General features: G+C 36.6%; 1 protein-coding gene across 22 annotated transcripts in view; it reads left to right on the forward strand.

The window, feature by feature from the left end:
- LOC5576943 (sorbin and SH3 domain-containing protein 1) overlaps window positions 1–1,963 on the forward strand; it is a 554,761-nt gene extending 552,798 nt beyond the window's left edge. For all 22 annotated transcript variants that reach the window (XM_021841007.1, XM_021841001.1, XM_021841008.1 and 19 more), the window contains one exon: window positions 24–1,963. In XM_021841007.1, coding sequence (XP_021696699.1) covers window positions 24–192 — 169 coding nt within the window. In that variant the 3' untranslated portion in view covers window positions 193–1,963. The remainder of the gene's footprint in view (window positions 1–23) is intronic.
- The last annotated feature ends 11,747 nt before the right edge of the window (window positions 1,964–13,710 follow it).

A 13,710-nucleotide genomic window follows, 5' to 3' on the forward strand; every position in this document is an offset into this window, starting at 1 on the left:
ATTCGCTTTACATTTCTCTTCAGCTACCGCGCCCTCTACAACTACAAGCCGCAGAACTCCGACGAACTGGAACTGCTCGAGGGAGACGTCGTGTACGTGTTGGAAAAATGCGACGACGGCTGGTACGTGGGCACCTCGGCCCGAACCGGTTGCTTCGGAACCTTCCCCGGAAATTACGTGAAGAAATTATGAGATAAACTCAACCTATCCTCCGGAAAGCAACCGCCACCGCCATCTACCGTTGAAAGAGTGCACCACAGTAGCCAACAACGTCATCATCAGCGCCGAGTTGACCAGCCTATCGGACCATCATCGACAGCCCAACCAGCGAATCGACCACCGCTGGATCCCTCGAACACCACAATGAAACGCAAGGTCGAATTCCTTGGCGTATTCTAGGGTGCCTTAGCTATGAGAAACAGTACAACAGCGTCAGCTTAACAGCAGCCATGCGAAAGAAGGCCCTCAAATCATTATAACCAAAAAGTAATTCTAGAACCGCGTGGAAATCGCAGGAGGCGCCGCCAATTGGCCTCCTTTGTTACATAATGTTTTAAGAGGTGATAGCTAAACCAAAAAAAACAAGAGAAGCGACCGTTTCAATAGAATTCAGATGGGAGTAACAGAAGTAAATGTTTGCTAGTCATTATCCTTCCAAAACATGTATGTAAACAAATAAAAATCAGATAGAAAAAAAACATCAACCGATAGAGGAAATAGAACAACAGCCGTACAACCGTGTTGTTTGAAACCAGAAACAAATAGTGTTAATTGTTGCGTTACATGAGAGTATACAAATAGAGTTTACAGCTAATCTAACACACTACAATCAAGCGTAGAAAAGATATTCAGATCCCGTACTAAACGTATAACGGAAAGCACCGTGTTCCGTATCAATAATTTTATTTACCATTGAAATCTATTGTTTATATTTTCTTTTTGTCACAAAATAATTGTTTACGTGTTGCTATTATTCATATTTTATTTTTAACGATAGAATACACAAAAAGATATTCTTAATTTATTGAGTTACTATTGAAAGCATACTAAACATCACAGATAAAATGAGCTATTAAAAAAGAAATTGTCAAACATTTTCGATACAAGCCTCGAGTAGGAAACGTCTGAAACAGAATCAAAACGATCCACTTAATTGCCTTCCCTTCGATGTATGTAGAATTGAAGATATTTTCGGATAGATTTTAGGAAATTGTGCCTTTTTGATTTCCCTCCTTCGAAATTATCAACCAAGAATACTGGCCGATATCTTGACTTTTGATAAATATTTTAACTTGTGTGTGACTTCCTTTACATTAGTACCCGACTCGGTACTCATTGAAAATTGATATGATATAAAACAGCTAAAATACCAAAACAATGCCGAAAACGAAGTGCAAAATCTCCTCTCAACAACGCAAACAAATGAAAGGTGCCTAACTAAGTGTTGAACTAGAAAACTCCTTCGTCAATGAAAGAAGAGGTCTGATGGCCTCCGCACCACGTGCGACCGTTTTACCACGTTTTTGTTTGCGATTTCAAGAGCTTAATAATCTCTAAAATTTGCTCGCCACGCCAATTTTCTTATACTGACAGATTAATTTGATATCGGTATTTATTTATTTGACCACCGATGACCTTTTGCGTTCAAATGAAGAGGAACTTAAAACATAACCACTAACTTGTAATCCAGAAGAATGGTCTAACTAATAGGGATGTAAACTACCCATTTCAGTAGCAGACGCTCTAATCTTAGCACGTGTTTTGTTTGACCACTTGATACGCGATACACGATTACAACTCATTACTTAATGGTTATAAACTTTTCACACGGATACACACATACACACCTGCACATACGGCATACTCATTTGTAGGTTTTTCCCCTGTTTTAGTAGAAAAGTCAATCCACTTAAAAAACACTACGATTCTGTTCGAGAAAATAAAGGCAAATAGAAATCATCAATTTAAGTTGTTATGAATTATTGGGATGACATTCAGAATTTATCTACCTACCAATCTTCAATAGATTACCTGCTTTGCTCTTGTCCACAGTTGATCAGCAGAAGTTTTCTCGTTTTATTTAGTATTTGGATAGCATTAATATCGAAAAAATATTTGGTAGACGTGATAGTCATTACGTACAACCGGTACCACATATTTTTTCGAAAAAAATTCCCAATTTTGAGAAATAGTTCGTTAGATGCACTTCGCCAAACAAATATTTTTTGCGTTACCTTCTAGCGATTTTTCGTGCATAGACACTAGCGCATGTGCATTACTATGTGATGAGTAGCGAATCAGGCCATGCATGTAACCCATTCAGGTGTTTTAGTAGCGCTGCTTCCACCTTTCGATCACCGCACGTCCGTCCGTCAGAATGATACTATCCATGCACAGTTCGGCTCATGCTACGAAGCCTACTTCGGGAGTAGCGTTGAGCTTCTGGTAGAACCTTTTTGGACATTTTTGGTCACGTTGGCCACGATTCGGAAATCTTCCGGTCTCATGGTTTTCTCGGGAAAATGTCCATAAACGGATCTGTGATGAACTCATCTTCAAGATTTTATGAATCAAGTATGTTGGAGACTGTTTCAAAGGAGTCGTAACCATTTTTTTTTTCGTGTTTTGTTATTTGGCTCCCAACATTATTGAAATACTTCTTCCAAGCATAAATGTGCCTTACAACTTTGCCGGTGAAAGAATAGTTCAAAAATGACTCCGAAAAAGTGATATGCACCAAACATGATATATTTTCATTATGCTCGTCTATTTTCTCATTGTAAATCATTGTTGAAGTCTTAAGGAACTCGTACAAAGCTCATATTCATTAATGCCAATCCTCCGACGGAATTTCAAACATGAAAATTCACTTTCTAGAACATGCCAAAATACACTGTGAATGGCCCCAAATGATAATAACTTTTTAGAGACGTTTTAGCAGCTTACTTTCTTCAGCAAAGTTATTGGGCGCATTATAAACTTTGTATAACTTTATTTTAAGGAGTTCCGGAAATCTTTCATGGTTCAGGAGGTATGCAAAAATAGTTTGATCAATTTATACAGAAATTACTTGTGGAATTCCTGAAAAATGGACGATGATTTGGGTCGCAGTTCAAAAAGGTTGCGCAGGATCAGGTTGAAACTTGGGCGAAAGCCAATTCTAGCGTAACATTTGAAAAGGGCCTATCTGCAAAACGTAAACATTGGGAAATTCTCAATTGAAGATTCCGTACCATATTTAAAATTCCTATTTTAAACCCATTAGCATTTTTACTAGTTTCATACCTGTGTTCGACACCCATTAAAGTCTGTTGCGTGACCCATAATGTTTCAAATCTCAAATAATACAACAACTCGTAAAAATTGTTGAATTCAAACATCATCGGCAGATAGGCCCTTTTATGAATCTTCAAACCAGTTAGGCCCTTTCAGTTAGGCCCTTTGATTGAACGTGGTTTCAGTTAGGCCCTTTTATAATTTGCTAATTTTATGGATTTTTGAATTGGTTTGCATAAATCTTGAACAAAATTTAGCGATTATGTAAAAAACACTATATAATAGTTAAATATTGGAAATTTTCGGTTCAAGATTCAGTACCATATTGATTATTCCTATTTCAAACCCATTCGCTTTTTACTAGTTTCATACTTGGGGAAGATCCAAAAATGATCTCCATCGTTTTTGAGGTTTCTAGAACTCTCCTACCCCCTCTGTTACCCTTTTTCCAATACCCAATTCATGCACTTGTCACATTTTCGTACATCCCCCCATTGGAAGAGGCCCCAATTGATGGACGTCATTTTCGGATAACTCCTTGTGCTCGACACCTATAATGGTCTATTACGTGGCTCACAACGATTTGAATTTCAAATAGCATAACAAGTTGTAAAAATAGATCAATTCAAACATCATCCGCAGATAGGCCCTTTTACGAATTTTTTAACCAGTTAGGCCCTTTTTGAATTTGCTAATTTTATTGATTTTTGAAGTGATTTGCATAATTCTTCGACAAAATTTAATGATTATGTGAGAAAAACACACAATATCATAATAGCTTAATATTGGAAACTATTCTATAAAAATCAGCAGCATATTGATTATTGATATTTCAAACCCATTCACTTTTTTTTACTAGTTTTATATTTGTGTTATGGTTTATTACGTGGCCCAGAACGTTAGAAATCTCAAATAGCATAACGACTCGTGAAAATGGTTGAATTCAAATATCATCAGCAGTTAGGCCCTTTAATGAATCTTCAAATCAATTAGGCCCTTTCAGTTAGGCCCTTTGATTGGACAGGGTTTCAGTTAGGCCCCTCCAGTTAGGCCCTTTTATTAAACATAGTTCCAGTTAGGCCCTTTTGGAGTTTGTTGATTTTATTGCTTATTAAAGTGATTTTCATAGTTCTTAAATATTTAAAATCAAGCGAGAGAAACACAATGTAATAGCTAAATGTTGGATATTCTCGGTTGAAGATTCAGTATCTTATTGATTATATATATTTCAAACCCATTCATTTTTTTACTTGTATTATACTTTGGGGCCTTTCTTAGCCAAAGCAAAGCTATTCTGAAGGTATCTGAGTTCCATTACCGGTCGGTCCAGATTTTTTCGTAATGGAAATTTCCGTTACTTTCCTGAACATAGAGTACCTTCGTACTTGTCACACGATATACGAATGCGAAAATGGCAACTTGTCAAAGAAAGCTCTCAGTTTATAACTGTGAAAGTACTCATTGAACACAAAGCTTAGAAGCAGGCTCTGTCCCAGTGAGAACGTAATTCCAAGAAGAAGTATAAGAAGAATTCTTGCAGGGCTGATACAAACACAAACGAATTTGTTTTTGTGAAAATCGCGACTTTTGAAAATCGATCCACCACTAGAGGCAACAAATAAAAATTATTCAAAATTTTTAATGTAAATTTTTTTCAGGATAAAAAAAACAGTTTTTCTACTAACTTCGCATTAAGATTATGATAAAACTAGTAAAAAATAGAATGAGCTTGAAATAGGAATCAATATAGTACTGAATCTTCAATAAAAAATTTTTAATATTCAATGGTGATTTTCTCACATAATCGATTGATTTTGTTCATAAACTTTGAAAATCACTTCAATAATTAATAAAATTAACAAGTTCCAAAAGGGCCTAACTGGAACTAAGTTTTATAAAAGGGCCTAACTGGAGGGGCCTAACTGAAACCCTGTTCAATCAAAGGGCCTAACTGAAAGGGCCTAACTGGTTTGCAGACTCGTTAAAGGGCCTATCTGCCGATGATGTTTGAATTCAATCATTTTCACGAGTTGTTTTGTTATTTAAGATTTAAAACGTTATGGGCCACCTAGTAGACTATTATGAGTGTCGAACACAAGCATAAAACTAGTAAATAGGAGAAAGGGGTTGAAATATGAATAATCAATATAGTACTAAATCTTCAATAAAGTATTTTCAATATTCAATGTTGATTTTCTCACATAATCGATTGATTTTGTTCTAAAACTTTGAAAATAACTTCAATAATCAATAAAATTAACAAATTCCAAAAGGGCCTAACTGGAACTATGTTTAATAAAAGGGCCTAACTGGAGGGGCCTAACTGAAACCCTGTTCAATCAAAGGTCCTAACTGAAAGGGCCTAACTGGTTTGAAGACTCGTAAAAGGGCCTAACTGCCGATGATGTTTGAATTCAACATTTTTTACTAGTTTTTATGTTATATAAGATTTAAGACGTTACGTGGCCCAGTAATAGACTATGAGTGTCGAACAAAAGTTTAAAACTACTAAATGGCAATGGGTTTAAAAAGTAACAATCAATATGTTACAGAATCTTCATTCGAGCATTTCTCAATTTTTACGTTATGCTGAGAGACCCTTTTCAAATATTTCACTAGGTTCCATTATGTGGCTAAATATTGAAAAATATTGGGGAAAATTGAAAATGCACGAAAGGGCCAATCTGATTTTGATGAAAATTTTCAGTTAGGCCCTTTTATGACCAGTTGGGCCCTCTAAGTTTTACCATTTTCAGATAGGCCCTTCAAAAATTTGAATAAAATTACCATTAATAATGCATTTTGCGTGCCCGTCAGAGTATGTAGGAGTAATTTACGTAAAAAATGATACGAATAATGAATAATCAAGTTTGTTTACATTTTGCAGTTAGGCCCTTTTCAAATGTTACGCTAGAATTTAATATGAATTCATTCATATTTGTTAAAACCATGTGTGAGGGCGAGGCACTAGTTGATGAATAATTTGAAGCGCCATCTATTATCGAATAGGTGAAACTGTTACACCACTAATTGTTTCTACTTAATATACGTAGGATACACTTATTAGTAAATGATTTAATAATTATTACTATGCTTTTTTGTTATAGAACACATTTTGTATTAGAAGTATGACAACTCACTATTTTTATTTATTTCTATTTTGATAAAAAAATGAGATAAATAACAAGTTTTTTTCAAGCCTTACTCGGGTTCCAAGTAGAAATATTTCAGGGTGTAAGGTTCTGCGTGGATTAATCGACGAACCACGCATTCACATGCAATCATCGACAAAACTCGTGAGCTAGTGTTGCCATTAAAATATAATTACAAATTTTGAAGGATGTCTTCGTCAGAATTTGAAGTATTTTTACTACAGTGAGGATTTGCTCGTTGGAGCTCCGCTGCATGGAATGACTCGATGGTTTGATATTCGCTGGTTGGAAAAAAAATCCAACTAAAAAGCACTCGAATATCAGAGTAGATGTCAAATTGACTTCGACGTCGGACGTCTCCATGTGTAGAACAAAAATGTGCATGTATGGGTTTATTCACAAATTTCATAACGTCAAAAATAGTCTTTTTTGACAACCATGCACCCCCCAGAGAAAATTATTATACTAGAGAAGCGCGTAGAGCATTTTGACTCTGTTTATAAACAACATTAGCTATAACCATCAATAATTGAGGTGATTCGAACAATATTGTAGTGTGCGTGTCATCCCGGCAGTCGCCATGAGAAACCAATCTTATCGATGACGTCACTTTCGTACCGCTTTTCACTCACACACACCCATCGTCTCTTCTGCGTGACATCTTTCGCAGTCTCATTGAATTTGCTCGATTGGAACCACGTTTGACGGTTCGATTGGAACCTTTGGTTTCAGCATTCGCGCTTCTCTTATATAAACAAATTCTCTGGCACCCCCTTGTAACGCATGTTGTACACGGAGAAAACGAAGTACTCAAAAATAAGTTTTTTTATACTCAAAATTAAGTAAAGGCAGTCGAACTGAATAGTTGGGTAATTCTCGAAAACTTATTCAAACAGACTCAAGTCAAAAAAGTATACAAACTTACTTTATCGATTCTACGTGTTTCGCAGACGAAATTCTACACATTTTGCTCTAAACCAACTCGATTTTTCACTTTTAGAACGTTTACTTTCCGGAATTACAAAACGACGAAAGTAAGATTTTCAACTTTCGCTACCTAACCACTACTTTCGCCGCTCCGCTGTATGGAGAGACAAAGTGACTTAACCACGAATCAAAACAAAACACTACTTGAGCCGATTTTACACTGGTACAAAAACGTCGAAAGTAACTGAATAAATCGGCTTATCATTTTGTAATAAATTTTTTGTGGGAAATAACAGGAACTACCTAGTTTTTGAATGCGAGCTTATTGTACGCAAAATTTAAGCAATGTACACGGCGAAAAAGTGTGAAAAAGGTGATTCATTTTAAAACAGTTTTAGAAGACAGGTTGTGATTCTTCTGAATTAATTTTCTCAAAACTGTATGGAAGTTACTTACGTCGATTTGAAAAAGTAATCGAGAATTTTCGTTCTGCCAAATACGTACATTGAACTCAACCTTTGAGTTGTTTAATGTAAACTCAAATTTGAGTAAAAAAATACTTGTTTTTTTTATTGGACTCCTAATTACAAAACATTACTATTTTGAACTAGTGTATTGTCCGAGTTACAAAAAAAACCTTGATTGTTTTGTTTATACATACTACTGATGGTATTCAGCGTATTTTAAACTTCCCCAAAACCGGTAAATCACAAAACTATGTAAATGGATCATTAATTTGCCAAACACTTCGAAAACCCAAAGTTGAGTATAAATAACTCAACGTCTGACATTTAGGTTGCGTACAAGCCGTTGAGTTGTTTAAACTCAATTTTGGTTGAAAAAATGTGTCAGCCATTTTGAAACGTCAACGCTGATCATCTTGAATTAGTCGTCGTCGGTGTTAGACGTGTTAGACATAGCAGCTGAACAACCAACATTTCATTTAAAATAAGTCCAAAGTTAAATAAGTTGGTGGAATTACTGTGCATGACGTCGTTTTATAGAAAGCTCTGGAAGCCAGCTAGAAAATGTTCCGAATTGATTAAAGGTAAAGTGCACTGAAGAGTTAGGTGTGCAGAAACAAATAATGTTCAATGGTTCCTTTCTTTTTCAGGAGTTCCATTGCCCTGAGTCTACAATTGTTCTTGGTGCAGGATTGCCGGAATTAAAAAGGTCCTGGTCTCAGCTAAACATTACTGGGCTGTTTCCGTTAGTTGCCACCCGTCATGAACAATGAAGAAACGAGGCGGCCGTTCCAATTGTTGTTGTTGCCGTTCCAACCACCCATCCGCCATAATCCATCAGCAAATGTTTCGGTTAAAAATAGTTGTCTTCTTCCGGAACTGTCCTGCAGCGGTTCCCGGTGGATGGTTGCCGGAATCGACAAGCTGATTACAGCAAATATGATTCAAATGTGATGAAATAAATAAAAAGAAAAATGTGATCATGATGTTAAGGTAAAATAAAACAATATAGGATTTAGCTCTATTCGTTTACAATTAATTACAAAACCATGACTACATTCATATATTTTGACTATATTTTTCATTAGCAAAGCTTTTACATTAACAAACTACCCATTTTTGAGTTTTTTCACCCGAGGTTGTATTGGGTAAAAAAGACCCACTGATATAATTCAATGCAGCAAATTTGAGTACTAGGCTACTTACTCAAATTTAGGGTAACGCACGAACGTGCCGAGTTGGGTCAAAACAACCCAAATTTGAGTACTTCGTTTTCTCCGTGTATGAACATTTTTCGAATTTTGGAACTTGCGCAACCCGTTCTGAATCACAGTTTCAACCCAACCCGATAGGCAAATATAATGCGCCACCGTCATAGAGGTCGCTGGGGAAAGACCGAGTGAAATGTCACTGAAAATGTTTGTTTACGTCCAAAATTCAATTCTTCAACCCAAAAATTTCTTCATAATCAATCGATTAGGCCGGAACAAATTTGAAATTTTACTTTTGTCTCCCCCCCTCCAAAATTTTCAAAAAGTCAGAAGGGGAAAATAAATAAAACATCTTATTTTCAGTGTAGATTTTCATTACTCTTCGTGTTTTTAGCAAGCTTTTTAATTCGTATTTACTGTATTATATGAGATAACAGGTGTTATTGGATAACAAGTCCTCAATCTGTTTGTGTTGCTGTAACAGTGTGGCCTATGAAAATAGTTTTTTTTATGATTTACATGAATTCTTCTTCTTCTTAGCATTACGTCACCATTGGGACAGAGTCTGCTTCTCAGCTTATTGTCCTTATGAACACTTTCACAGTTATTAACTGAGAGCTTTCTTTGCCAAAGTTGCCATTTTCGCATTCGTATATCATGTGGCAGGTACGATGACACTTAATGCCCAGGGAAGTCAAGGAAATTTCCATAACGAAAAGATCCTGGACCGACCGGGAATGTTACATTAAGGCTGTTCAAAATTAAAAAAAAGTTTGAAAATTCGATCTCCCATCTATTTTATACAATCCTTACCATAAAAATAGAGTGCGGTGAAATGTTCAGCTTTATTGGTGGTGATTTGAAGGTAGTGGTTGGTTTATATGGAAATTACTATGAAGAAATGATGAAAAATGTTCCAAGCACGTTAGTACTGGAATGTAAGTACAAATTTATCATCCCATAGTAAAAACTCATTCTTCAAATCATAATAAAGAAGTTTGTTGAAGAGAGCAATTCAATCCGACCGATAGGAGAAAAGATATTCATGAGTTTGTTAGCTATTATTTAGCTTCCCACTCCTTCAACCATCTACAAAAATCCCAAACAAAATTTGCTCAAAACGGATTTGTTTCATAAGCAAGTTCCTTCATTAAGACTTGAAGAACAAGTTTTCCCTATGGGATGATATGTTTGTACCTACAGTACTAACGCAATTGGAACATTTTTCAGAATTTCTGCATATTAATTTTCGTATAAACCTACATCGTCTTTGGGCCAACCTTAAATCACCACCAAGAAAGCTGAAAATTTCACAGAACATTTTTTTTATGGTGAAGATTATAAGGAAAATATGAGAGATAGGATTTTCAAACATTTTTAAAATTTGAATCGCCTTAATGTTACATACATGTTGGACCAAATTGATACAATCTAAATATGATTTCAAGTTGCATATAAGTGCAACATTTTCGCAGTCTTCTTGAAATTGTTTTTAGCTAGAGTACAATTTGAAAGCCGTTTTATGAAAAATGTTGTGCGATCGATGTTACGAACTTAAAAACATGTCGTGTTTATTATTCAAACATTTTGATTTGACGGATATATGTGACAAAACATGGTTTTTCACCATATGAGAATAAAAAATGATGAATTTCCCTGAATTTCTATTTTATTATTTTTTGTCCCCCCCCCCCTCGACACATTTTGATGGATGGTGACGGCCTTATTGAACTATTTTCCATTGACATACTCATTTTGTACCATTAGTCTTGCCATACGTGTGATTTCACAACAAATTTAACCACTAACCAAGAATCCGGAAGTTTAAAACCTATGTTGCCAAACACCAATTTTCCAATTTTATCCCACTAATTGTACATAAGCAGTGACCGGATCTGTACATTTTCAACGGAAAAAAAAGTTTATTCTGTTTATCAATGATCTCTGATCGTCTACAAAACACCTATTCCTAGACAAAGTGTAAATTGTGTGGTCCTTCCTATGCTGCACACGGTAAGTTCTCAACCCAACCTCTTTTTTGCCGGTTCTCCTACTAGCCACCAGATGTCGGAGTGATCGTTTAGCTTTGAAAATATTTGCCTATTCAGGTCTTCCTTTAGGAAAATACATTTTCCTCCACAAATTCAAAAATTAAATCCACCCCCTAACAACAAATCACTCATCCACCCAACAGTTACGGTACCGCTAGTTCTATTAGAGGCTATTTTTACTATTCATATCGACAAATGCCTAAATCTATCTGTTGGCTGTTGATTCGGAAGATTTCCGTCTTGAGGCAGCAACTGCCGCACAAGGAAATTTTGAGCGGCTGTTGCTGCCTATAGGCGGAAATCTTCCGGCTTACTCAATCCTCGTCGACACAAAACAGAGAGATCAGGCAGCTGTCGACTACAATCCTTGCGTTACAGAACCGTGTAGTGTTGCGGTCATAACCGGCCGAAGCGGTGAAGGTGGTTTCCGCGGTGATTACGAAGACTTCAGGAACCGTGAAGGAAGGAGGGAACGAAACCAGCGGAACCCATTATAATGAACGAAAACATAAACAAAAATCATCTGGTTATGCCTGCTGATCTTAAATTCATCACAATGTGGTGGCAAAACCATATGAGAAAAAGGAGTCTGCCTTTTTTCGAGGTGATACAAATTGTAGGGGACCGAGTGGTGAACTAACGTGCCGCAAGTTTTTCATCGTTTTCTAATAGTTAAAGGCTTCAAAACATATCAGTTCCTTAGGAAAGTTTGTTCAGTAAATTGACAGAAAGCTAAGCCATTTTACGAGACGTTTCGGAACAGCTGATCGCCACAACGGCGTCAATTGACAGGAGACCTGGGATTAAATCCAGCGTGATTTTCAACAACGCCTCATCTTACCAAACGAGGACATGGAGAAAATGACAAAAATGAGATCCAAAAATGTTCGTTACTGCAACATTACACCTAGTTATTGTATCAGCTACCTCTTTGTTACCCATATTGCACATAAAAAAGCACTTTTGTGAACAGAAATATTTGAATAATTTTTCTCCATTTAAGTTTTCGCCTGGATGAAAAGCTACGCTAGAAATGCGCACAGTCATCAACCATCATTATCACGAAAACTGATGACGATGATTGAAAAATCCCAGGTCTCCTGTCATTTCATCTGCTTCGTAAAATGGCTCATAAAAGCATTTCACGGAAATGGTCTATTGGTGTATGGCTATACGGAGAACTTTGGAAATGCTAATTAGAGTAACAATTATTACATTTGTCACTTTTTTGGATTTTAGGCATTCCATAGCTTATTATTTTATTATTTCCCATGCATTTTCAGAAAATATGATTTTGATTTTTAGTCTACCTTGTGTTATACTTTGGACTTGACGATTTTTTTCATAGTTTCTGTTGCAGGCTCTCACACGTTTTCAGAAAAAAGAAGGTTTTTACTAGTTTCATGGGACTTTTTCACAATTAAAACTAATATAACAGCGTATCTTCTAGTAACTGGGACAACTTCAACTTCTGTGAGATTGATTCAAGGAAGGAGTAACAAAATAGACAAATTTCAACTACTTGAAGGTAAGCCTCCACTTCATTCACCATGATGCCGAACAATTAAATGATAGCTATCTTTTTCATAAAATTTCTTGATAGGCCTAAGATATCACCTAATGTGGACCGACACCAGCCAGCTATTTCAAAGGAAGGTTTCTTACATGCGGAAAATGTGAAATTATACAGGCAATTTAAATCGGGTTGGAGTTGGAACTGTGATTCAGAACGGGTTGTGCCAGTTCCAACCTGGTTTAAAAACGTTTGTATGCGTAGTTTCGGTGGCGCTCCTGTTTGGGGCGCCCTGACCGGGATCACGGTCAGTTTGAGCGCGCACCTGATTTGACGTTTGCAAATGTAAACAAGCATCCCAATGCAGGGGTCGAATCAAAAAACTGCTGCAAAATCACCACGCTGAAGCCCCACGCACAATGTGAGCGGCAGCGCGGTACAACGGCATTACGGCAAGCCCATCTTGAGCTACACCCTACTTGTCAAGTCAATGTTGAAAAGGATTTAGTCAACATGGGATTGATAACTTAAGTGTAGATCAAGATGGGCATGCCGTTTTGCCGTTGTACCGCGTTGCCGTTCACATTGTGCTTGGGCCTTGATACCCATAGGGTTGAACAAACTGTGCCGCATCTCGAATTATTTTTCAAAATGTGGTGAGTATCCATGTTTTCAAAAATTTGTAAGAAAATCGGGAGTGCATATAAACAAAATCTGAAAGCGTTAATATTCATTAAAAATGATTATCTTTCGAAGAAAAATACAAAAACTGGGGGTTAGATCTGACGGAAATGGTCTATTGAGAGAAAGCATATAAGCCAATAAAAACATTTCACGGAAATGGTCTATTGGTGTATGGCTACATAGCTTATAAACTTCCGGATTCTTTGTTTGTGGTCAAATTTGTTGTGAAATCACACGTATCGCAAGAATCCAGATTTTTACGAGCGCTAATGGCTGCCACCAATAGGCTCGCTTTCTGGTAGGGATCGGTCAATTTGACGTTTGGCTTGGGTCCGCTCAATATAAAACGACCCAAGCCAAACGTCAAATTGACCGATCCCTACCAGAAAGCGAGCCTGTTTGCGGCAGCCATTATCGCTTTTAAAAAGCTGG

This window comes from Aedes aegypti, chromosome 2, assembly GCF_002204515.2.
Source record: "Aedes aegypti strain LVP_AGWG chromosome 2, AaegL5.0 Primary Assembly, whole genome shotgun sequence".
NCBI classification, from domain to species: Eukaryota; Metazoa; Arthropoda; class Insecta; order Diptera; family Culicidae; genus Aedes; species Aedes aegypti.